This window comes from Equus quagga, chromosome 17, assembly GCF_021613505.1.
Source record: "Equus quagga isolate Etosha38 chromosome 17, UCLA_HA_Equagga_1.0, whole genome shotgun sequence".
Classification (NCBI taxonomy): Eukaryota; Metazoa; Chordata; class Mammalia; order Perissodactyla; family Equidae; genus Equus; species Equus quagga.
In genome coordinates this window covers 47,654,454-47,678,738 of record NC_060283.1, presented here as the reverse complement: position 1 = coordinate 47,678,738, position 24,285 = coordinate 47,654,454, and the positions used below count along the sequence as shown (strand labels likewise).

The following is a 24,285-nucleotide window of genomic DNA, read 5'->3' as shown; positions in this document are numbered from 1 at the left end:
CGGTGGCGTAGAGGTTAAGTTCCTGTGCTCTGCTTCGGTGGCCCACGGTTCACAGGTTTGGCTCCTGGGCACAGACCTAGCACCACTCGTCAAGCCACACTTTGGTGGCATCCCACATAAAATAGAGGAAGATGGGCACAGATGTTAGCTCTGCCACGATCTCCCTCAAGCAAAAAGAGGAAGATTGGCAACAGATGTTAGCTCAGGACCAATCTTCCTCACACACACACACACACACACACACACACAAACCTCCAAACTTCTCACCTTGGAACTATTAAATGAAAGGGAAATAAATGGCTGTGTTCTTTAAGCCACTGGATTTTGGGGGTTTTTTTGTTACAGCAGCTTAACCTCTAATACATACATCACTGGTTCCTTTAAAATACGTCATTTAGCAATTGGCATGTATACACATTCGAGCAAAGTACAAATAACTGGATTTCTACCCTAAAAAAAAAAATTTCTCCTAGGTATGACTAGTGTTAAACTGTCAAAAAACTACAGGTTTACATCAAATTTGTGTGTTTATTTATTTACGTAACTTCAGGTGAACATTTAACATCTCCGTGAGACATTATGCTAGTCTTTGAGCCTCCCCTTCCCAAAGACATTGATTTTTGTTAGATTGGTTGGGACATTTATGTTCAGAACAACAGCCTGTGCCTTAGGAGAAAGGATCTGGGGAAGCACGTTGATTGCTGCCAGAAAGAACCAGCTTTTCGGTCTCACTCAGGATGTTCAGAGCCAAGCTCCGCTGAGGATGCCTTCCTAAATTGAACGGTTGCAACCCAACACACACTGTTGTGGCTAAGTCACCAGGTGCCTCATAGAGTTTATCGAAAGCTTTTCCACTACAGCTTTACAGGGAGGACAAGAAAAAAAGATTATCGTTTTATCACAGAAACAAACTGAGGCACACGCTCACTTCACAAGTCACTGGAAGCTGGAGTCAGACCTGGTCCTCCAAGGAAACAAAGTACATTGTATAAACGTACAGTTCTTTGGGCTTATGACACATGTGTCATGTTTTGCTTTGCCTCTTTTTCCTAACTGGGAGAAAGGAAAATCGAAGCATCGAATTTGGGAGATACATTACCCGAGTGTCTTCGTGGGAGAACATATTTCTTTAACACATGAAAAGATCAGGTCCTGAACTACAACAACTCTGGCTTTTAAGACTAAACCACAGGGTTTGGTCCCAGTGGCTGTAAATGACAGCAATGTTGGGGAGAGGAGCCTTCTGCTTCCAGGACTGGACATCTCTGTGTGTGACACAGTTGGATTGTGACAGCCCCTCTGTGCTTCCTCTGTAAGTTAGCAGCAAATGGGATCGCTCAAGAGTTTCACTGTTCTCAGTCACTTCTTGTTCTCTAGACAGGACTGGGAAGGACAGCGGAAACTAACGCAGGAGGCGGGCCAATCATCCTTGAAACCTACATCCCAAAGACTTCCCGGTCTAAAAGGAGAACTGGATCACAAGGTAGCGCCAGGTGTTCATTCATAGGCATTTGTGCATCCAAATACTTGGCAGGTTTTGCATGGGTGGCCAGGAAACGTGTGGCCTTCTGCTGCAAACTGCAGACAGAAGGATTGAATTACACTTTTGCTGCAGGCTGATCAGCTGGGCCTAATTTGCCTGTTGCCTCCCACTCCCTGTGAGGAAGTGCAGAGGCCCTCACTCGGGATCTCAGCGCCCCTGGAAAGAGATTCAGGAGGGAGGAGGGAAAACGCAGGCCGACCTGCAGGATGTTCTCTTTTCTGCTCTCCTGCTGAGCTCGAGAGCAGGCTCAGGTGCGACAGATGTCAAACCCTCCTAGTCTTTCACCGTGTTCTCTTCGGGTCTAAAGGTCCCGAACGATCTTGTTCCGCCTTCCCAGTGCCATTGCGTAAAGAGCGGCAGAGCGGGAAAAAGAAGTAGGAGGGAGGTGAAAGCATCATCTTTCTCAATGCAGAAAACCTAGAAGGAATCGCGTTTCCTCCCCACAGGTCTAAAACTGTTGCCCAATCCCAAGGGCAGAAACAGGGATGCGGAGGATGACTCAGGGTCCACTTTGAAACTCCTGGGCTCTTGAGCAAGGTCGAGGAAGTTCGGGCTTTTGGGGAGACGTTGCATCACGGAGTTTGGAAAGAACTTGGGAATCTTTCCTAGTCGGGGGGGGGGGGGGGGTCACTCTACTGGCAGAAAGCGGGCAAAGGCAGGAGTGGAGGTCTGGCTGCAGAGGGTTAGAGGGGAAATCCGACTTCACCCTGGGGTCAAGAGGGAAAGGAAGGGCAATACGGGATCAGCCCGCGCATGGCAGGATGGACTCACGCAGGTCCACACCTGCTCGGCCGCTCCCCATTAGGTGGCACGCCTGCGCCAGCCTGGAAGGGGTGGGGGCGCGATGGTGCAGAGAGCGGCGCGGTGTAGACACCTGTACTCCTCAGTCCAGTTCCGAGCGGGCCTGACGCCGGGACGGCCCCAGCCTGCGGGGAAGGCAAGGCGGGCTGACGTGCTGGGCGCAAGGTGGAGGCGGACACCTGGGCGCCCGCGCGTAGGGGCGGGCGCTAGGACCCGAGTGGCGCACCTGTTGGCTGGCGCCCCGGGCCCCGCCCGCCCTGCGCCCTTAGTGCCCAGCCCGGCGAGGGTGACGGCGGAAGGGACAGTGTGAGCCCAGGGCACCCGCGTGGCGGCGGCGGCGCGCGACCTCGGGCGCACCATGGCCGAGCTGCTGCGGAGCCTGCAGGATTCCCAGCTCGTCGCCCGCTTCCAGCGCCGCTGCGGGCTCTTCCCCGCGCCGGATGAAGGCCCCGGTGAGGACGGCGCGGCGCCCGGGCTCGGGCATCTCCCGGGGGCCACCGGCAAGGGCCGCGGGGGGCCGGCCCATGGGCTGCGGAGAGTCACGGCCTCGCAGGTAACCGCGAGCCAGGTGTTCGCCGGGGTGGGGGGAGGGGCCGCCTCTCTGCAGCCTGCGGGCTTGCTGGTCCAGACGACTCCGCGACGCGGGGACAGGCAGGCGGCTATCCTGCCCGGCCGAGAGGGCTCCATTCCCGGCGGCGACCCGGCTCCCGCCGCTGTGTGTGCAGGGGAGTGGGGCTAGGGAGTCCAGTCTCGAGGATGCCACCCTCTAACGCTGCCAGGTGGCCACTAGGTCTGTTCAGATTTCAAATCCGCCCAGAGCGTCAAATGCGATTTATTTAGAGACTTCCTACCTTAATAAGTAGTTAAATTTATGTTCCTGTCCATTCTTCCAAATGTGTAAGAGTTACGTAACTGGGAAGAGGACCGGAGATGTCCTTGGCGTTTTCATGAGAGGCTTGCCTGGGGAGAAATTCTGAGAAGTCCCCCAGGATTCCTGAGTTTCCGCCCCCTCCCCCTTTCTCTGCCCCTCACTCTTGGGGTGTATGGCCAGGCTCAGCGTGCGCTTCACTGTCCTGCATCGCCAGCTCTAAGGACAGAACTTGGGGCTTAAAGATTGCTCCTGGAGAGATTGACCAACCCCACCCCCCACCGCCAGTGATGAAGTCCCAACAGCGCTTCGCTCCTTCCCTCCCGCCAGGATCTCGGGGTCCCTCCAGCCTCCAGCCTGGTGGGTCTTTTATTAACTGGCACCGGTGACTTTGAACAGATGCTGTCAGGAGGGAAGCTCACCACCCTCCGCTCTAGGCGTTCGGAGTGTGGTTACACAACCCACTGCGGCTTTGGGGAAGCCAGCGTGTGTGTTGGCGTCGCAGTGCTCAGGGACTCTAGGGGGCAGGGACCAGACAGGCTGCAGATGCTAACGTGCCAGGGCTGCTGTCTGCCAGGGTGGGCTCTCTGCAGCACTGAGATACTGGGAGCATCCACAGAAGCTGCCCTTTGTCTAGAGGAGGTGAAAAGTGTGGCACATGAGGACAGAAGCAGTGTATTAACAAATTCCAAATCCTTTTGTGGGGTGTGAGGAAAGCCACATTTTTTCCTTCCTAGAAGTTTTGGGGGCAGGAAGGTGGCATTTATTTATGTGTAGATTTCTAGGTGTAGTGACTGAGGAACTGTGAAGCACCTGGCTTCCATGTGGAATGGAATATTGTGGGCATTTTATTATACAATTTATTTGAGAGGGTGGGGGTAGTTTGTATGTTCTTCTCCAGAGAAATCCATCTCTTTGATATTTCTTTTCTCCTTTTATTGTTCTCTCTCTATCCCACATGACATCCTAGTAACTTTCAGATGAGTTTGAGACACCCTTCCGCCCTTTTCCTCTTGCCTTATCTTAAAAATGGGGTGGAGTGAGGGGATAAGAACCAGTCATGTGCCTGGAGTGTGGCACAGCATTTCTTCTCTCCCCAAAGCGCCAGTACATAGTTGTATATCCTGTGTTCTTCTATGTGGGATGCCGCCATGGCATGGCCTGATGAGCACTGTGTAGGTCCGCACCAGGATCTGAACTGGTGGATCCTGGGCCACCGAAGTGGAGCATGCAGACTAACCACTAGGCCACAGGCCAGCCCCATGGTACAGCATTTTCTGTGCACACACACTGTGTACACCCACAGGTAAATGCATAGGCTGCTTTCTGTTGCCCTCTGCTCAAGCTTCTAGTCTGTTTCCCTCATCCAGGAAGCCAAAGAAGAGTGCATTTTTCCTCTAGTGCTTTTCAGACTTGTTTTAAACATTAGCCTTGCTAAGATAACTTTAAATTCTGGAAAAGGATCCTTTTGCCCTTGAGAAGCAAGATAAGCAGATTTCTTGCAGAGGTGTCTTCTTGCTTCTCGAAGAACCTGAGCATTCAGTGAGCCCCTTTCCATCCAACACACGACCTCACTCACTGTAGATCATGAAATAGTGAGAGCTAAAAATTTGCAATAAGAAACCACTGTGTTGGTGTGTGATGGGAAAAAAACGCCATGAGAGCATTTGATAAATGAGAGGTTAATGAATGGTCTTAAAGGTGTGTTCGTCTCAAGTGACTTGGAAAGATTAATATTTTGCAAATACAGGTGGAGTTCCCAAAAGAAAATGATTGCATTCCTGCCCCGGATAATTAACAGGACTCCAAGGAAACAGTTGAGAAAATTTCTCTCCCCTGGCTGGCCTTCCCTCGGCCTCTGGCCTTTGCCTGCCTGAGCCATATGGCCTTCTTTCTCTAAATAACCTGCTCCTCGTCATTCAGTTTCTCAGAGACACTTTCGCTCACCTTCCAGAATGGCTGCCCCTTTTATAGGTTCTCTTTGCTTCTGGAGTTTCTTCCTTGTGGCACTTATCACAGTGTGTAAATATGCCTTAGTGTGGAGATCTGATTACTGCTGCTCTCTTCCACTGGATGAGAAGCTCAAACAATGCAGCAAACTTGTCCAGTGTGCTCATTATTTTCTTCCCGCGGCCTGGCACCTGGGAGCTCAGTGAATTTTGTGAATAAATGAGTGCAGATGGCAATATAAAATCTCCCCTATGAAAGCGAGATAAGCAGATTTCTTGCAGAGAGCTGTGTTCTGGCTGCTGGAAGAGCCTGAGCGTTCAGTGAGCCAAATGGTTCCCCCTTCCCATCCAACGCACGACTTCACTCACTATAGATTGGCAAAAAGTGAGAGCTAAAAATTCAAGATAAGAAATTAAGATTTTTTTAAAATTGCGGAGTAAATATGAAAATCAGCTTCTTCCACATAGCGCAGACGTCAGGGAGCATTACGACGTTGATTTAAGACCCTTTAAACAACAGATAAGTTATTGTCTTCACTTGAGTAATTTTATATTGCAATAAGTTCATTTTTCCCACCTCCTACCTTTTCTCTATTTATTTTGATCCTTAAAACAGGACAAAGGTGGAAATAATTGAGTAAATGCTTCCTCTACATTCTCCTATCATCATACACTGCTAGCTTAAAGGTTAACTAAATCGTTAGCAAACCAGGGCTGGGCTTGGCTTGCACAAGGCTGTCCTTTTACAAGTCAGACTGGACCTTAGAGATTTTCTAGTAGTCAGGAATTTCGCAGATAGAAGGTCTGAGTTCTGAAGAGTTCAGTGCTTTGTTGAGGACTTCCCAGATATCCACGCAATCAGATCTTTTGGCTCTCAACTCTAAACTTCTTTCTACTGGCTACCTTCCAGGGAAAAATTCCAGGGCTTCACCCTATCTGTCTCGCTGAGAATGTATGAGGTGTTGGGGCTGGTTGCAAGCAGGGTGGAGATTGGGTGGAAGGAGGAGGTATTGCGTTGGGTTTGCAAGGATAATCATTGGAGGGCATTCTTGGCATTTACCAAGAGCAAGAGTCAGGGATCCTAGGACCGAGGTAGGAGGGCACAGTACTGGTCAGAACTGTGTTTATTTGTTTTGAGGTAAAGCCAGCCTTGGATATGATGGTGTTTTTGTTTCTATCATCTTTGCTTAGTCAACTCAGTTGCATTGTTCAACTTTGCAATGCTTTCCCCCATTATTACATTAGACCGAGATAGTTGTGCTGTGCTCAGTAAATATTTTGATAACTATTTGCTCAGACATAGTTCTAAAGTTGGGTGGGGGAGAGGATCAAAGCTAGGTTATTTTTAGAAGTCTTTGCACTCTTTGTTTCTCTCTTGAAACATTTGGGGCCCTCCAGATCTGTCAGTCTACAAAACCCCACCCTTGACTTTATTGCTAAAGTGCAAAGAGCCATCATAGGAATTGGGAGACATGGATCTGGCTGTGCCTCAGGGTCATTGTGGACTTCTCTGGGCCGCAGTTGTCTCAACTGCAAAATGAGCAGAGTGGAACAGAACCACGAGTTTCCAGCTGTGGCTGGACATTATAGTCATTAGAGGAGCTTTAAAAATGAAACAAACAAAACGCCAGTGTCCAGGAGCCAGGTCAGAAGTGGGGCCCGGAGAAGCTGGCAAACGTCGGGGAAGTTCTGAATGCTCTTCTCCTGGGACTCACCCACCCTTCGTGTGTTTAGGACAAGGGTGGTGATGGCTGGAGACAGCAGTCTTGGCAGCTGTGATCTTTGGCTGGATTATGACTAACCTGACCAACAGTTTGGACTTCAAGTTTTGATTATCTTTACGTGGACGTGCAGGTTTGAAAAGGTAAAATTAGCCACTTTGAAAAGGTACATTTGATCATTTTTTTTCTAGTTACAGATATTGTTCAGATGAGACAACTTGAAAAAATACAAAGAAAAAGTTAAATCCATGCCCATTATACCATTGCCCAAAGATAATCTCTCAGTAAATGTTCAATTTTTTTTTATTTTTAATGGCTGTGTATTACTCCATAGCATGGATATACTATAATTTAGTTTGCCTGTTAATTGAGCTGTTAGATTATTTCCACTTTTTGCATTAAAAATAATATCTTCGTACAAGTATCTTTCCATGTATCTTGATGGTCTTTTTTATTGAGGTGTAATTGAAATATAACATTGTATTAGTTTCAGGTACAACATAATGATTTGATATTTGTATATATTGTGAAATGAGTACCACAGTAAGTCTGGTTAACATTCATCACCACACGTAGTTACACTTTTTTTCCTTGTGATGAGAACTTTTAAGACCTAGCAACTTTCAAATATATAATACAGTATTATTAACTATAGTCATCATGTTGTACATTACATCCTCAGGACTCATGTATTTTATAACTGGAAGTTTGTATCTTTTGACCACCTGCACCTATTTTGCCCACCTCACACCCCTTACCTCTAGCAACCACCGATCTGTTCTCTGTATCTATGAGTTCTTTTTTTTTAATTCCACATATAGGTGAAATCATACAGCATTTTTCTTTCTCTATCTGACTTATATCACTTAGCATAATGCCCTCAGGGTCCATCCGTGTTGTCACGAGTGGAAGATTTCTTTCTTTTTTATGGCTGAATAATATTCTACTGTATATATGTAGCACATTTTCTTTATCCGTTCATCCATCAGTGGACACTGAGGTGGCTTCCGTGTCTTGGCCATTGTAATTGATGCTGCAGTGAACACAGGGGTGCATGTATCTTTTCAAGTGAGTGTTTTCATTTTCTTCAGATAAACACCCAGAAGTGGAATTGCATGATCATATGGTAGTTCTAGTTTTAATCTTTTGAGGAAGCTCTATGCTATTTTCCATGGTGGCTGCACTAATTTACATTACCACCAACTGTGCACAAGGGTTCCCTTTTCTCCACATCCTCTCCAACACTTGTTATTTCTTGTCTTTTTGATAATAGCCATCCTAACAGGTGTGAGGTGATATCTTATTGTGATTTTGCTTCGCCTTTCCCTGATGATTAGTGATGCTGAGCACCTTTTCATGTATGTGTTGGCCTCTGTATGTTTTCTTTGGAAAAATGTCTGTTTAGATCATTGCCCATTTTTTAGTCAAATTTTTTTTTTGCTATAGAGATGTGTGAATTCTTTATATATTTTGGATATTAACCGTTTATCAAATATATGATTTGCAGATATTTGCTCTGATTTGGGAGCTTGCCTTTTCATGTTGTTGATGGTTTCCTTTGCTGTGCTGAAGCTTTTCAGTCTGATGTGGTCCCACTTGTTTATTTTTGCTTTTGTTGCTTTTGCTTTTGGTGTCAGATTCAAAAAATCATCACCAAGACTGATATCAATCTTTGATTGTCTTCTTAATTTAAATTTCCAGACTCAGAATGGCTGGGTAGAAATATGCACATATTATGGCTTTTAGTAAGTATTACCAAGTTGCTCCACAGAAAGGCTGTGCTAAGATCTGTAACTGAGTTCAGGTTTCCCACTCCCTCACCAATATTAGGTATTAACACTCTCTTTAATCTTTGGAGAAAACAGGCCATTTCTGCTTCTATCTCATCTTTGTTTCTGACCAACATCTATTGATCAACTACTGTGTTTCTGGAACAGTCCTCAGCCTTAAAGATAAATAAGATTTAGTTCCTGCCCTGAGAAGACCACAAAGAAAATGGTGCGATGCAGAAAATACTAGAATAGAAGGATAAAGACGTGGCCAGGGAGACAGTAGGAGTAACTCTAGGGGAGTCCATGAAGTCTTGAGTAGGGGCTTGAAGAGCAGTAGGAGTCAAATAGGCAAAAATGTGAGAATCTGTGTTTGGGTTTTTTTTTATGAGGAAGATTGCCACATGTATGTGGGATGCCGCCACAGCATGGCTTGATGAGCAGTGTGTATGTCCCTGCCCGGGACCTGAACCCGTGAACCCCAGGCTGCCGAAGTGGAGCATGCAAACTTAACCACTAGCCACCATGCTGACCTGAGAACCTCTTTTCTTTACTTGGAAATCTCATGTGATAAAACATAAAGACCCACTGTGATTTTTGGTGAACAGGTGACAAGTTCAGCTTGGGTGGAGAAAGAGTCCCAACAGGAAATAGATGGCCCACTGAAAAAGGGTAATTGAAACCTTTAAAAATGGTTAAAATGGCAAATTTTATGTTATGCATATTTTACCTCAATTAAAAAAGAGAAAAGGAACATAGACTCTACTCCACTGTCAGGGAAGGGAAGCATGACTTCCCTCTCCTTAAGTGTGGGCTGCGCATAGTGACTTCCTTCTAAAGGATAGAATGGAAAGAGGGAGAAAAAAAGAGAGTAATTTTACAGTATAAAAACCTGCCAGACGTTGCCTCAGCCAGGTGATCAAGTTCAACATCAACATGATAAGTCATGATACAGTATGTGTTCTTTATGCACATTGGAATTATTTACTCTTGGTGCATGTTGAAAATGCCACTTCACCTCTGTGGTCTTCTTCTCCCAAACCCATACTCTCAGTCTAATCATGGGAAAGACATCAGATGAATCCCATTTGAGGGACATTCTACAAAGTATCTGACCAATACTGTTATTGATGTCAAGGTCATCAGTAAGAAGGAAAGTCTGAGAAACTGTCGCAGCCGAGAGGAGCCTAAGGAGACGTGACAACTAAATGTAATTGTGGTGTCCTGGGTGGGACCCTGGAACAGAAAAAAGGACATTAGGTATGCGCTTACTTAATAGTAATGCATCAGTATTGTAACAAATGTATCGTACTAATAATATAAGACGTTAATGATAGGGGAAACTGACTGCAGAGTGGATGTGAAGGATGTGGAGTATATGGGAACTCTTTGTACTGTGTTCTACGTTTTTCTGTAAATTGAAAACTATTCTAAAAATAAAGTCTATGGAAAAATTTTTTGGAAGGGGGTAGGTAATTGGAGGCAGTTCAAAGATGGGCTTATTTACAAAGGTATAGGCAGGGTTGGAAAAAACCAACATGGCAGGATGAAGCATCTTGGAGCAGACAACTTCAGTGTAAAAAGCAAGAGAAGAGGAGAAGGTTCTGGTAACCCCAGACCCAATGAGAGCTTAGCTGTCAGAGGCCCCTGACAGGAGCTGAGGCCTTTAGTGGAGAAACATGGTCCCCTCTAGGCAGGAAGGAATAGGGGAAATGCCATCTCAGACTCATTCTTAACGTCCCCTCTCGTATCCTGCTAGTGCTTCCCTTTGGCCAAATTCAGTCAGAAGCCAGGGAGCTTGGGAACCTGGCTGATGCCATCCATAAAGGTCAACCCCCCTCCTGGAGAAAGGTGGAGAGTGGACCTGGAAGGACACATGGGGAATATCCAGAGCAGCTTGCCTGATGAAAGTGGTGTGGTAATACTGGCTGAAGTTTTGGGCTAGAGCCAGAGTTTTAGGCTGATGCCTTAATGTGGCTTCCTGCAGAATTTGGACTTCATCCTAGGGATGGGGGGGATAGCAAATCAATTTCATCCCAGGTGCCAAATCAGAATTGGCAACTGGAACACTGTGATGAGAAAGGTTCTCAGGGTGTCACTGTGCTTAATGGGAAAGAGTGTGGGGCTGAATGACGATGCCTGTGTGGGGTACTGAGGGAGCCTGGTGGTGAAGCATTTAGAAATGGTGATGTTATATTCAAACAGCAGCAAATATGAAACTAACAGGAAATCAAGCCTTGATATCTGGCTTGGGTTCTTGATGATACTTTGAGTGTCTCTCTCACCTAGAAACAGCTTAGGAAGAAAGAGACCACAGATGGTTTCCGAAGACATGGGTTGCCATGTTTTGAATCACGGGACCCCATCATTATGGCTACAGGCTGATTGGATTAGGGGTCAGCCCTTGTGTCAAAGGCAGCCTTCTATAGGCTGTTCAGCATCTTATGAAATGGCCTAGTGTGAGAAATTCACTTACCTGGGATACTACGTATTGGACAGTAACTAACGAAGCCCATCAAGTTGCTCAGGGAATCTGAATGCAAGACCCAGACATAGGGACATGAATAGTAGAATGGTGATGAACTTTGAAGGGAAGGAGGACGCCATACACAGAAGCCTCGAGACAGAGAAATCAGTAGGAAAGCAGAAGCCCGCGGTGGAGAGGAGAGCAGAAAGTACACAGCACTGGTAAGTGCAGAAGGAAAAACTCCGAGTGGAGGAAGAAGCCAAATCTTGAGTGTGGTAGACGCCACTTCTGAGGAACTGTTGACTTTCAGGATAGAATGGCTTAGGGGAGTGGGGCTCAGGAAAGAGGACTGGCTGCGTAGCTGCTGGCATTGCTTCCTTAATTCCTGAGGAATCGTGTGGCAAACTCCTGTAGCTGAAGTTTCACCTGTGTGGGTCTCCCCTTGCAACCAAAATGTGTCGGTCCCTACTTTTTTTGAAGACTTGCACATAATTGCAATTAGATCACTAGTTCTGTCAGTTTTGTTTAGTTGCGAATGGTGATAGACTAGGGGTATGGCAGTAGATGGGGACAATGGGGAGCAGGGACCAGATCCCCCCTCCTCCATTGTGCATCCCAGGGCCTTACATGTACCTGGATCACAGCAGGTACTTACTGCTCCCTGTTGAACGAAGCATGAAGGGTGTGTTAAAGTCAACCTTTTCTTTCTCGGCAGAAATGGGATCACCTGCTCTTTCCTCTCACAACTGGGGTCATTTCTATCCCTGACCAGTTTACCTGGCTGTGTCTTCTTTTAGCTGAATGTTTTTTTCAGTGTTGGCTCCTCCCTTTTTACCCAGGAAACTGATGAAGGGTTTTGATTAATAAGTAACTTTTTTTATTGGGTCGCTTTCTTCTGTGGACACCATGAAGGGAATTTAGGTTTCGCTAACAGTTGGGTCATGGTGAGACACCTGCCATGATTAAGTGACTATTTTAGGGAGACTGTTGACAGCAAGCCTAGTCTAATTTTAGCTTTCTTGCCTTATAATTAAGATGTCAAAACTTTTAAATTTTAAAAAAGCACTTTCACTTCTGTCATTACAGTTTTTGTTAATGATTAAGTCCTCTGTCCTCCTGATAATAATTATGTCTTGAGCAGAAGCAGTCTTGCATTTTATTTGGCACACAATTTTCCTGGGAGAAAACACTATCCCGGTTTCCTGGCAACACGTTTCCAGCGCTCCTATCTGTGTTAGGGATCTATGAAAATGCTAAAAGTGGGGCCTTTATTATTCTACTTGCCTAGTGAGAGGCATTGTACATTTTAATAAAATGGGTTATTGGAAAATCCAGCAAAGACTGTGATTCACGTTTCTCTCCCCTCATTCTTGCTTCAAACAGATTATGGACCAATGAGCAAAGTGTTTTAAAAACAGAGAAAAAATCCTTAGGGGTGGGCCAGGGTGGATGGGAGGGGAAGATCTTGCAGGTGGGGCTTGGGAACCTTGGAAAGGGGTGTCATGGTTTCCTTGAGCTATTTCGAATATTACTTGCAGCCCCCCAGATGCTCACTGGCAGATTCATAACCCTTTATTTAATAAAACAAAACAAAATACCAGCTTCGTTCTCGCTTCTGTTAAGGCCGTTTATTTGGTAATCATGCCTGCAAGAGAAATGCCCCGTCTTTCACCTCAAGGTGTGTTTCGATTTTTCCAAGTGGCAAAAGCTTTGTTCCCATAGAATTTTATGGGAAACAGCCCATCAAAGCAGGGGCTCCTCTGGGTGGGAGGAAGAGGGGATGATGGTGAATAAGGCTCCTGGGGATAAAATGTTGGGAGCTGAGAGGCCAGGACTTCATTGATGGAGAAAGGGCTTAGGTGCACATTTTTGTACAGTTAAAAAAAATCATCCTTTTTTGAAAGGTGACGTAAAAGGTGGCCATGAGATAGAAGATCAAAGATTTTGTTGTCAGGGTAAGTGAAAGGAGGCTGTGTTAGAAGTCAGTTGTTTTTTTTTCCTCCTTTCTCAGTTTTTGATCTTTTGATGATTTTCAGCTAGGAAGATATCAAATATTTTTAAATTAGTTTTTATAATTTTCAAGTATTAAAGTAATAGATGTTTATGGTAGAAATAGAAGAAGACACCAAAAAGTATAAAGAAGAAAAACATCCCATCATAATTTTGCAACCTAGACAAAAACATTGTTTTAGAGTATTGCTGCCTTTTGTTCTGTGCAAATATAGAATATTTAAGTGATGAGCATGCTATATTCATATAATATTGGAATTAGCTTTTTTGCTCACATCATAGGCATTGCCCCACATCTTTGAATATTCTTTAATTATATGATTTTGATAGTTGTGTTATCATTTATCGTGTGATTGTAACTTAATTTTTTAAACCATTTCCTAAAGTATGTATTTAGATTGTTTCAGTCTTTATCTTTGTACTTCAACTTGAATCTAAATATCGAATTATTTCCAGAGAACCACAAGAAAATCTTATTTCATAGCTCTTCATCCTTACTGCCAAATTACCTTGTGAAAATATATCTCAGTTGCTTCTCCATTGTCAGCATTTAGTATTATCTTCTTCTTGTTTGTTCTCTTTTGCTTTTTCTTTATGATAACTTTGGTTTAGCAAGTGCACAGATCTTAAACATACAACTTGATAAATTTAACTGTGTGTCAGCCTCTCTATAATTACTGCCCAGATGAAGGTATAGAACAATTCCAGAACCTCAGAAGTTTCCCTCAGTCTCCTGCCACGCAATACCACTCTTACTCCCAGGCAACCGTCATTCTCCCTCCAGCACCATAACTTAGTTTCGCCTATTAAACTTCACATAAATGGAATCACGTAGGATGTGTAGCAGTAGTGTTTTCATTTTTATGCCAAGTGGCATCCATCGCATGAATACAGCACGAGTTATTTATCCATTCTACTGTTTATGGACATTTGGGTTTTTATGAATAAAGCACAGCATCAAGAATTATCTTTAAATTTTTTCATTTTGAAATAATTTCAGACTTTTGAAAATTTGCAAAAATAGTACAAAAAAATTCCTATGTACTCCTGACCCATGTTCTCCTAATGTTAGCCTCATATGTAACTACAGTGCAATTACCAAGTAGATAGTATGTAATCTGTGGGCCTTTTTCAGTTTTCACGAATTGCTCTGCTAATGTCCTTTGGCTGTTCTGGGATTTAATGCAGGATCATAAACTGCATTTAGTTGATGCATCTCTTTAGTCCACCCTGGAAGTTCTTCAATCTTTCCTTGCCTTTTCTCACCTTGACTCTTGAAGAGTCCAGGCCATTTATTTTGTATAGTATCCCTTAATTCAGGTTTGTGTGATGTTTCCTCAAGATTACATTCAGGTTCTCTATTTCTGGCAGGAATACCACAGGCAAGATATTGTGTCCTCCTTAGTGCATCATATCAGGAGGCAAAAACTCTTGATTTATTCTATTACCAGCGATTTTAACTTTAAACACCTTTAAAAGTATTTACGTGGTTTCTTCCAAGGAAGTGTTTTTCCCTTTGTAATTAATAAGTATATTGTAGACTGGTATTCTGAAACATTAGAAATATCTTGTTTCTCTACATATTTTCATCCACTAATTTTATCATTCCTTAGTGGTGTATTATCTTTTAAAAAGTAATCTGCCAATTTGATGGCAGAATGAAAGCATCTCATGATTTTAATTTTGTATTTCTTTCATCTCTATGAGGTTGAATATTATATAGCAGATACTCGTATTACTCTTTTTGTCAATGTTCTGGTCATGTATTTTATTTCTTCCACTGTGGTTTTAGTGGGGGTGTTTTTCTTACTGATTTTTCGTGATCTGTTTAGTTTTTCCCTTGTGCATCAGAATCTTCCATTGTCATCAGTTAACATGAGCTCACAACCAGTGTAGTTCTTTTTTTTTAAAGATTGTTTTTTTTGATTTTTAATTTTTAATTTTTCCTTTTTCTCCCCAAAGCCCCCTGGCACATAGTTGTATATGTTTAGTTGTGAGTCCTTCTAGTTGTGGCATGCGGGATGCTGTCTCAGCATGGCCTGATGAGTGGTGCCATGTCCGTGCCCAGGATCTGAACTGGTGAAACCCTGGGCCACCAAAGTGGAGCATGTGAACTTAACCACTCGGCCATGGGGCCAGCCCTTCAATCAATATATTTCTTATCTTTCCTTGTAAAGAGAAAATATTGGGAGTCTGAGGGAGAGATGGAGATAAGGAGGAAGTGATAACTCCCTGCAGGGTATCTGTGGGTTCAGACAAGACATGCCTGGTTTCTTTGTCCTTTCGCCTGTTCCTTCCAGGTGGGGCCCATCGTTTGCATACTGTAAAACTTTTGTGATATTTCAGTAGTCTTGGGCAAGGATGAGGGTTGTGAAAGACTTAGGGAAATTATACATTCCCTGGCAACTCTGAGCGAGGAAAGCAATATTATGCTTCCAGGATGTTACCTCCACATTATGATGTTATGATAATGAAGCATTGTGTTGTACATTGCAGAGCGTGGCAGATGATTCTGGAGACGCCACCTGGGTCCTCCTAGCCTTGGGTCTCTTCTGGATGGTACCTAAGAAGCCTCAGGGCTGCCTTCTTGCCATGCTCAGTTACCACACACATGTCCTCAAATAGAAGGCAAGGGATCGCTATCCCCGATATTTATTCAATAGCGTATTTCTGAATAACCCTTACTTTTGGAGAGAAGGGACTAATATCCATTGATCACTTAATTTCGCCTCCCATCTGAGGCCACATATCTAAACTCAACTGATGCCACGTGACGTATGTTATTATCCAAAAATTTGGGCCCTGAAGGAATTGTCTGAATTTTTCCAACATGTTGGGCTCTAAGTGACCTAACCCTGATTTTTTCATGGTTAGCCACGCCAGTACCATTACAGGGATAGAAATGGGACTTCCCACACTCATCTTGAGTACTTCCTGGTGTAGACGGGTAGACTTGCATAGATTATGGTGCCCATGTGTTATAATAAGGCCCACAAACACAATGCCCTCACTTAGATTTAGAACGATTTATTTGGTAATCAATGCTTTTTCTCCTCGCGCCCCCGCCACCTGACCCCAGGCCCAGTTGACTCACCAGATAATAATCTATAATGGAAGAATGTTACTTTTGAAAATGAAGCTTATTTATTTAATCTTTAAAGGTTAGTACTGGGACTGGCCCCATGGCCAAGTGGTTAAGTTTGTGAGCTCTGCTTTGGCAGCCCAGGGTTTCTCGGGTTTGAATCCTGGGCGTGGACATGGCACCACTCATCAGGCCAAGCTGAGGCAGCATCCCACATGCCACAACTAGAAGGACCCACAACTAAAATATGCAACTACATGCTGGGGGGATTTGGGGAGAAAAAGAAAAAAAAAAGAAGATTGGCAACGGTTGTTGGCTCAGGTGCCAATCTTTACAAAAACTAAATTCCTGCCTTACACGCTTAAAAAAAAAAAAGTTAGTACTAAACATGCATTTACCATGCAACCCACAATTGTGCTCCTGGGCATTTAGCCCCAGAAATATGAAAACTTACGCTAAAACCTGTACGTGATTTTTCACAGCAGCTTTATTTGTAATGGCCAAAAATGAAACAACTAAAATGTCCCTCACTAGACAAACAGCTAAATAAACTGTGGTACATCCTTACTGTAAAATACTGCTCAGCATGAAATAAGTCAGAAGAAGAAAGTCAAATACTATATGATCTCACTCATAAATAGAAGGTAAAAACAACACAGAGACAGAGATTGGATTGGTTACCTGGGGAAGGGAGGAGGAACGAGGGTGAGAGAGGTGATGAGGCACATGTGTGTGGCAATGGATTCTAATTCGTCTTTGGATGGTGAACATGGTGTAATCTACACAGGAATCAAAATATAACAACGTCCACCTGAAATTTATATGTTATAAACCAATGTTACAGAAAAAAAAAAATACTGCTAGCAATAAAAAAGAATGAACTATTAATCTACCCAATAGCTTGGGTGGGTCTCAAGGGCACTGAGTGAAAAAGCCAATCTCTAAAGATCATACACCGCATAATTCCATTTATAGAACGTTCTTGAAATGACGAAATTATAAAGATGGAAAACAGATTAGCGGTTGCCAGGGGTTAGCGATGAGGGGATGGCTATAAAAGGGTCGTAACAAGGAAGATCTTTGTGGTGATGGGGTATTCTGTAACTTGATGGCGGTGGTAGTTACATGAGTCTACACGTGTGGTAAAATGGCATAGAACTGTAGACATGAGGTACCGACATCAGATTCCTGGCTTTGATATCATACTGTAATTATGTAGGATGTAACCACTGGGAGAAAGTGAGTGGAGAGCATCCAGGGCTTCTCTGTATTTCACCTATAATCTAACAGTTCTTTCAAAATGAAAAGGTTTTTAAAAAGTCAGTACTGCCTTGTACAAATTGGTCCTGCCATCCTTCGCACAGATTTTACTGCAGGCGCTCTTGGCACACGCTGCAGGAAACCCAAGAAACACGAAACAGCATGTCTGTTTCCAGAGCCCCCGGGCTTGGTTGTAAACCTGCTCACTGACCCTAGCTACCTGCCCAGGGAAAACACAGGGAAGTGTTTCAGGGTCAAGAAAGCACGTTGTCCTTAACTTTATTTCAACTGACTTGTTTCATAGCTGCAGGTTTTTTGCATTAAAACGTTTTTTTGTTCTTTTCTGTTTTGTTAAGCCACTTTAAATTGGTGTTTTAATTAGGTCAAATTTGTACATGGAGTCGTCAGTCTTCCCTCAGTTGTCATTTTGTTTCTCAATCTACAAACATGCTCAAAATCTGCAACCGCTTTCCTTACCCACCACAGAAATCTACTTTCAGCCCTCGCCTCCCTAGAGTCTGACATTCTTGCCTTTCTTGAACCATGAGCCATCTTAAAAGAGTCATCTGAGATCTGCACTCCGTTTCTACTTTTTCACCTATGTTTTTTTTTTTTTCTTGAGGAAGATTAGCCCTGAGCTAACATCTGCTGCCAATCCTCCTCTTTTTGCTGAGGAAGACTGGCCCTGAGCTAACATCCATGCCCATCTTCCTCTACTTTATATGTGGGACACCTGCCACAGCATGGCTTGACAAGCGGTGCCATGTCCGCACCCAGGATCTGAACTAGCGAACACCGGGACACCGAAGTGGAACGTGCGCACTTAACCGCTGCGCCACCGGGCCGGCCCCTCACCTATGTTTTTTTCCTGCTTCATGGCCTTAACTGGTAGAGTATAAACCAAAATGAAATAAAACCAGGAGAGAGTATTTACCATAAAATATAATTTTTGTGCTTTACTTTGCCCATGCGTATTGTCATTGAGAACAGCTGTGTACTTTTAAATTAAAAATTATAAAAGAATTCTGTTCTGATATATATAAAAAATAGACTCCTCTTTATTTAAACCATCCTCCACGTGTCGGGCGGAGGCTATAGCAAGTGAAAGTGGATAGAAGTACACAAACCTATATTTTAATGGCTGCTTCTTTAGGTTGCAAGGTCAACGATATCATCCCCAGTGGTAGACCCATTTTATCTATTTGTTAGATCTGTGTTCTTCTCCCACAGGTAGTTTTCATCACCAGAAAGTGTTTGTCAGATATCTAATTATAAAAGGTTTTTCAACTATGTTCTGCCAAGGGAAAAACTTAATCACAATATCCAAAAATATCCAAAATCACTTTCATTCCACTCATGAAAGTAATTAAAATTCCCTGTATTTATAGACATGAAAGCACAACCATGATATACTGTTCAACCAAAGAAAGCAGATTAAAAAATTATTTAGGGGCTGGCCTGGTGGCATAGCGGTTAAGTGCACACGTTCCACTTCGGTGTCCCGGGGTTTGCTAGTTCAGATCCTGGGTGTTCACTGGTCTGGATCCTGGGTGCAGCCCGACGCACAGCTCATCAAGCCACGCAGTGATGGGATCCCATGTGGAGGAACTAGAATGACTTGCAACCAGAATACACAACTATGTACTGGGGCCTTGGGGAGAAGGGAAAAAAGAGGAAGATTAGCAACAGATGTTAGCTCAGGGCCAATCTTCCTCACACACACACACACACACACACAAAATACTCCTATAAAAAACAGAAATTCTCCCATAAAGATGTTTGGTACCTTTGAGGAATATTAAGTAGTTACTAAGATTACTAACAGCGTTCCATATTAGAATTTCTTAAAATAACCATTGACATGCCTGTAACAAAGTCCCAAATATCAGCTGTGTTGGTTATGATCCTTACCATGGGAAGTCCCCCGAACCTTCTTAAATGAAACAGAATGGCTCCCTCCTTGTCTCTGCATGAAGACCCCATGTGAGATTACAGTACACCCCTTCCTGCTCTGTCCAACCACGTGAAATGCCAAGAGCTTAAAATACATAATATTATTCTACACTAAAGGGAATTTCGTAATGCAATGAAAGATTTTGGCCTTGAAAAAAATCTCTTCTTTTCTTGGCCAAAAGAGTACTATTAGAGAGCTCAGGAAAGTCTTAAGAAAAGCAGATGTTGAGTGTCACCACCTCCACCCTTCAGTAAATTTTTGGCAAGTATTTTTTGTTGTTCCTTTAAAAGTTGTTTTAGAAGATCTCCTGTTTTTTTTTTTTTTTTCCTTTGAGGACGATTAGCCCTGAGCTAACATCTGCTGCCAATCCTCTTCTTGTTGCTGAGGAAGGCTGGCCCTGAGCTAACATCCGTGCCCATCCTCCTGTACTTTATATGTGGGATGCCTGCCATAGCATGGCTTGTCAAGCGGTGCCATGTCCACACCCGGGATCTGAACCTGTGAACCCCAGACCACTGAAGCAGAACGTGTGCACTTAACCGCTGCACCACCGGGCTGGCCTCAGAAGATTCATTTTTTTTAAGTTAATTTTCTTTTGAGTTGTGTGGGATTTTTTTTTTTTTTTTTTTTTTTGCTGACGGAGATTAGCCCTGAGTTAACATCTGTGCCCGTCTTCCTCTACTTTATATGTGGGTCACTGCCACAGCATGACTGATGAGTGGTGTACATCTGAGCTCAGGATCTGAACCAGCAAACCCAGACCACCAAAGTGGAGCATGGCAAACTTAACCCCTACGCCATGGGGCCGGCCCCTAGAAGATCTCTTTTTATTGTTGCAAGTCCCAACAATTTTGAGTGGTTTTAGTTCTTTAGTCACCTGCTGGCAATTTCTTGGACGTGTTTGCACTGGGTCTTGGTTCCTCTTAATCTAATGACAGTGGTTAAAATCAAGGGATCTTAAAGTAGGACTCCATTCAGGGACCTCACAACTACCATTGCCAAGTGTTTGATCTGGTTCTTAATGGAATGATATAGAAACTTATCAATTTTTGTTTTAAAGTAAAACATTATTACTAATTTCAAAAACTAAAAGGATATTTTCTTTTTTGAAAAAATGAATATTCTAAGAATATAACTTTCCTAATGAAATGTCAAATAATTTATAGATAATATTAATTTTAACATAATTTTAATTGGAGTTGTGGTAAATCTAAGGGTTAATTTGGGGATAATTGATATCTTTATGATACATCTACTGGTGTGTTGGAATGCAGTTGAATTTTGTGTATTGATCTGGTAAACTTGCCAGGCTTTTATTAATTCTACCAAATTGTCTCTCATTTCTTTGTGTTTGCTGTGAAAACAATGAAAACATAGATTTTATTTCTTCCTTTTCAATTCCTATACCTTTCGATTACTTTTTCTTCCTACCTGACTGCTCAGACAAGGGCCTCCAGTATCATATTGAATAAAAGTGGTGAGAGTAAACATTCTTGATTTTAAAGGAATGATTTTAACATTTTACCATGGAGTATTAATATTTCATGTAGTTTTTCTCTCCCTTTTAGAGCTTATTTGCTAGAAGATATTCTCATGAATTGTGGTTGAGTTGTACTGAGTTCTTTTTCTGTATTTAATAGACGGTCATCTACGTTTTATCATCTCCTTGAATTTTACGAAAGGGTGAGTTAAACGAGATTTTCTCTGTTAAGCCAACCTTCAATTAGGGAATAAACTCCTTCTTTGTCATGATATAATCAATAGCAATATTTACTGCTTATAGCAGATATAAAAATATTATCTAATAGACTTTTTGTACTAGTGTATTTTAAAGATTTTATTTTTCCTTTTTCTCCCCACAGCCCCTGGTCCATAGCTGTATATTTTAGTTGTGGGTCCTTCTGGTTGTGCTATGTGGGACGCCGCCTCAGCATGGCCTGATGAGCAGGGCCATGTCTGTGCCCAGGATCCGAACCAGCAAAACTGTGGGCCGCTCAAGTGGAGCGTGCAAACTTAACCACTTGGCCAGGGGGCTGGCCCCTGGACTAGTGTATTTTAAAAGAAGCTCTCCCTGACTCCCCATCACCTGCTCTTTTTGGCTTTGTTGGATGATGGTTTTCATAAGCACAGGAAAACACAGGACTACTTCATTGTGCAGTTCATCTTCATGTGGCTGTGAATATTATATCAGTATCATAAAATTTGCGGTTATGTAAATATCCTTCAACATATAAAATATCTGCTTCCTAAGGTGTTAACTAAATGAGTTTCTCTTGGCTAAAAATCTAAAATGTTTTTTAAAAAAAGTATCTCTCTTTGGAGTGTGTTTCTGTGCTCATATTTGAACTCTGAAATGTCTAGCAGTTTATGAATCCGCTATAATATAATGGACTAACATTGGAAAGATTTGACTCAGGGGCCCCTTCACTTCCTCCCTCCTCAGAGCAGGTGCTGGTTTACAGTGCTCAGTAGTCCAAGGATTCTGACCACAAGCACAGCAAGAATCAGCAGATCCCTTAGAGTGGGGCCTGTGCGAACAAACCCGGAAACACAGCGACCAAATAATGAATCACGGTATTGTGCCAAGGAATGCCTCAGAAGGAACTGGCACATTTGCATGCAGTGACCTTTATAAAACACCCACACTTAAAAGGAAAAATGACATTTTTTAGTAGTTTTCCCCTAAAAATTGTCACGATAGTAAAATTGAAAACATATCACCAGGACTATCCCTGGTGGCCTAGTGGTTAAGTTCAGCATCCTCCACTTCGGTGGCCTGAGGTCAGTTCCTGGGCGCAGACCTACATTGCTCATCTGTTCAGTGGCCATGCTATGGTGTCGGCTCACCTATAAAATAGGGAAGATTGGCAGCAGATGTTAGTTCAGGGCAAATCTTCCTCAGCAAAAAAAAAAAAAAAAGAAAGAAAGAAAAGAAAAGAATAGCACAGAATGAGGATTGTCTTAGGAAGTAGAAGTACTGCATCATGAGATGAAATATACCTGGCTTTGCTCTATGAATTGTTTTTTTAAATGTCACTTATGTTGTTACTGAAGGAAAAGATTTATGAGGGGTCAGCATGGAGAGAAGGAGCCCCGGGGATGTTCTTTCCTGTTGCTTCTTCTGCCATTTCTTCTTCCTGGTAGTTCCTTGGGAGATCTGTGTTAATGCCAGCCACAAGTATCACGATAGTTTGTTTTCCAGTTCTTAGAACTTTTTAGCCATTGGTTTTGGAGTTGTTGACTTCGGGGGTGTGCACCGTGGATGTTGGTTGTGGTGAGCCCTTCGTGGCCGCACACACCCCTGGCAGAATGTCTTGTGTTCCGTGCCTGTGCTGGGTTGCTGGGAGGCAGTGTAATGAACGGGCTGAGATGGGACTATGCTTCCTACGCTGCTTCCACACCTCGTCACCTTGGGCCTATCACAGGACCTCCCTGCCTTGGTTTCCTTATCTGAGAAATAATCACATATGCTTCCTAGAGTTCTCAGATGTAAATAAGTCCATCAGTGGGAGTGCTGAACACAGCGTGCCTGGCCTCAAGGAAGCCCTCAGATGCTAACTATTTTCACCATCGTTTCTGCCTTCCCACCACCACCAATGTTGCTGCACCTGTTGCTACTTCTAGGAACACCCCTACTGCTATTTTTACCAACAGGTCTTTTCTGGAATGAATTTCCTCTCTTGTGGTGGGGCATGGGTGGTGGGGGAGGGGGTGTTGGACCCTATGGGTAGTACAAATCTGTTTTCTACACCACTTCAGAATGGCTTCTACCCTAAAATCGGATCCAATTTTGTGCTTTAAATCACTACATTGAAGCACATTAAAATTTGTGTTCCTTCCCTTTGATAATTTGTGGCACACAGTCATTTTCCATAAAAATACTTTCCCAGGGGCCTGCCCTGTAGCTGAGTGGTTAAGTTCATGGCCCAGGGTTCACCGGTTCGGATCCTGGGTACAGACCTATGCACAGCTCATCAAGCCATGCTGTGGCGGCATCCCACATAGAAGAATTAGAATGACCTACAACTAGGATATACAGCTATGTACTGGGGCTTTGGGGAGAAAAGAAAAAAAGAGGGAAGATTGGCAACAGATGTTAGCTCAGGGCCAATCTTCCTCACCAAAAAAAAAAAAAAAAAAAGACCACCTTTCTCAGGTCCCACTTCCCCTCATGTGAACTTAGTGAGTTACGGAAAGTGTATTTTAGAGTTTTTCTTGCTCTGAGATAATACTGTTAATGTTCAGCCAATATGTATGCACCTAATGATGTGTTAAGACACCAGATTACACTCTGTGTGTCAGCAGTGGATATGTCTGCTGTCCTGTGCTCTTGAAGAGTTCTCAGTCTATCAGGGGAGAAGGTAAACAGCTGAACATAATGCGGGAGGGACAAGGACAAATTCTCCAAGATCATCAAGGTTCAATTGAACAAGATCTTCCTCTCTCGGACTCCCTCATTCCCCGCAAGAAAACTCTAAGTGAACATTTTGAAAGAAGCTGCCTCTAAGATTTCTGATGGAACCATCGAGAGGATTTGAAACTTACCCAATATAGAATTAGGACAGCCGACATTCTCAGACTTTAGAAAACAATAAATGTGGACATCGTATGGAAAAGAATCCTTGGAGATTTTTTTTTTTATTAGAGCATATGACACATAGATTTCATGCTTAAGCCTAGAGTATTGTGAGTTCAGAGAATTTTAAAAATGGAAAAAGAAATTGTGCACATGAATAATGAGATAAAGCTTCCAGCATGTGGCTGTCAGGACGTCAACCTTTGGCTAAACTCCCCGACCCAGGAGAGCGTTAACTGTCCAGTGACCGGGAAAAGGAGGGCCATCTGTTCGCTTGACTATGTG

The 24,285-nt window shown here is 43.3% G+C and overlaps 1 protein-coding gene across 2 annotated transcripts in view; it reads left to right on the top strand.

Moving 5' to 3' along the window:
* Positions 1-2,471: 2,471 nt before the first annotated feature.
* Positions 2,472-24,285, top strand: part of SGPP2 (sphingosine-1-phosphate phosphatase 2) — a 122,392-nt gene continuing 100,578 nt past the window's right edge. Inside the window, exon 1 of one of the 2 annotated variants that reach the window (XM_046645013.1) lies at positions 2,472-2,796. In XM_046645013.1, coding sequence (XP_046500969.1) covers positions 2,785-2,796 — 12 coding nt within the window. In that variant the 5' untranslated portion in view covers positions 2,472-2,784. Of the gene's footprint in view, positions 2,898-24,285 lie in introns of both variants that reach the window. The other variant, XM_046645011.1, reaches the window with a different exon arrangement.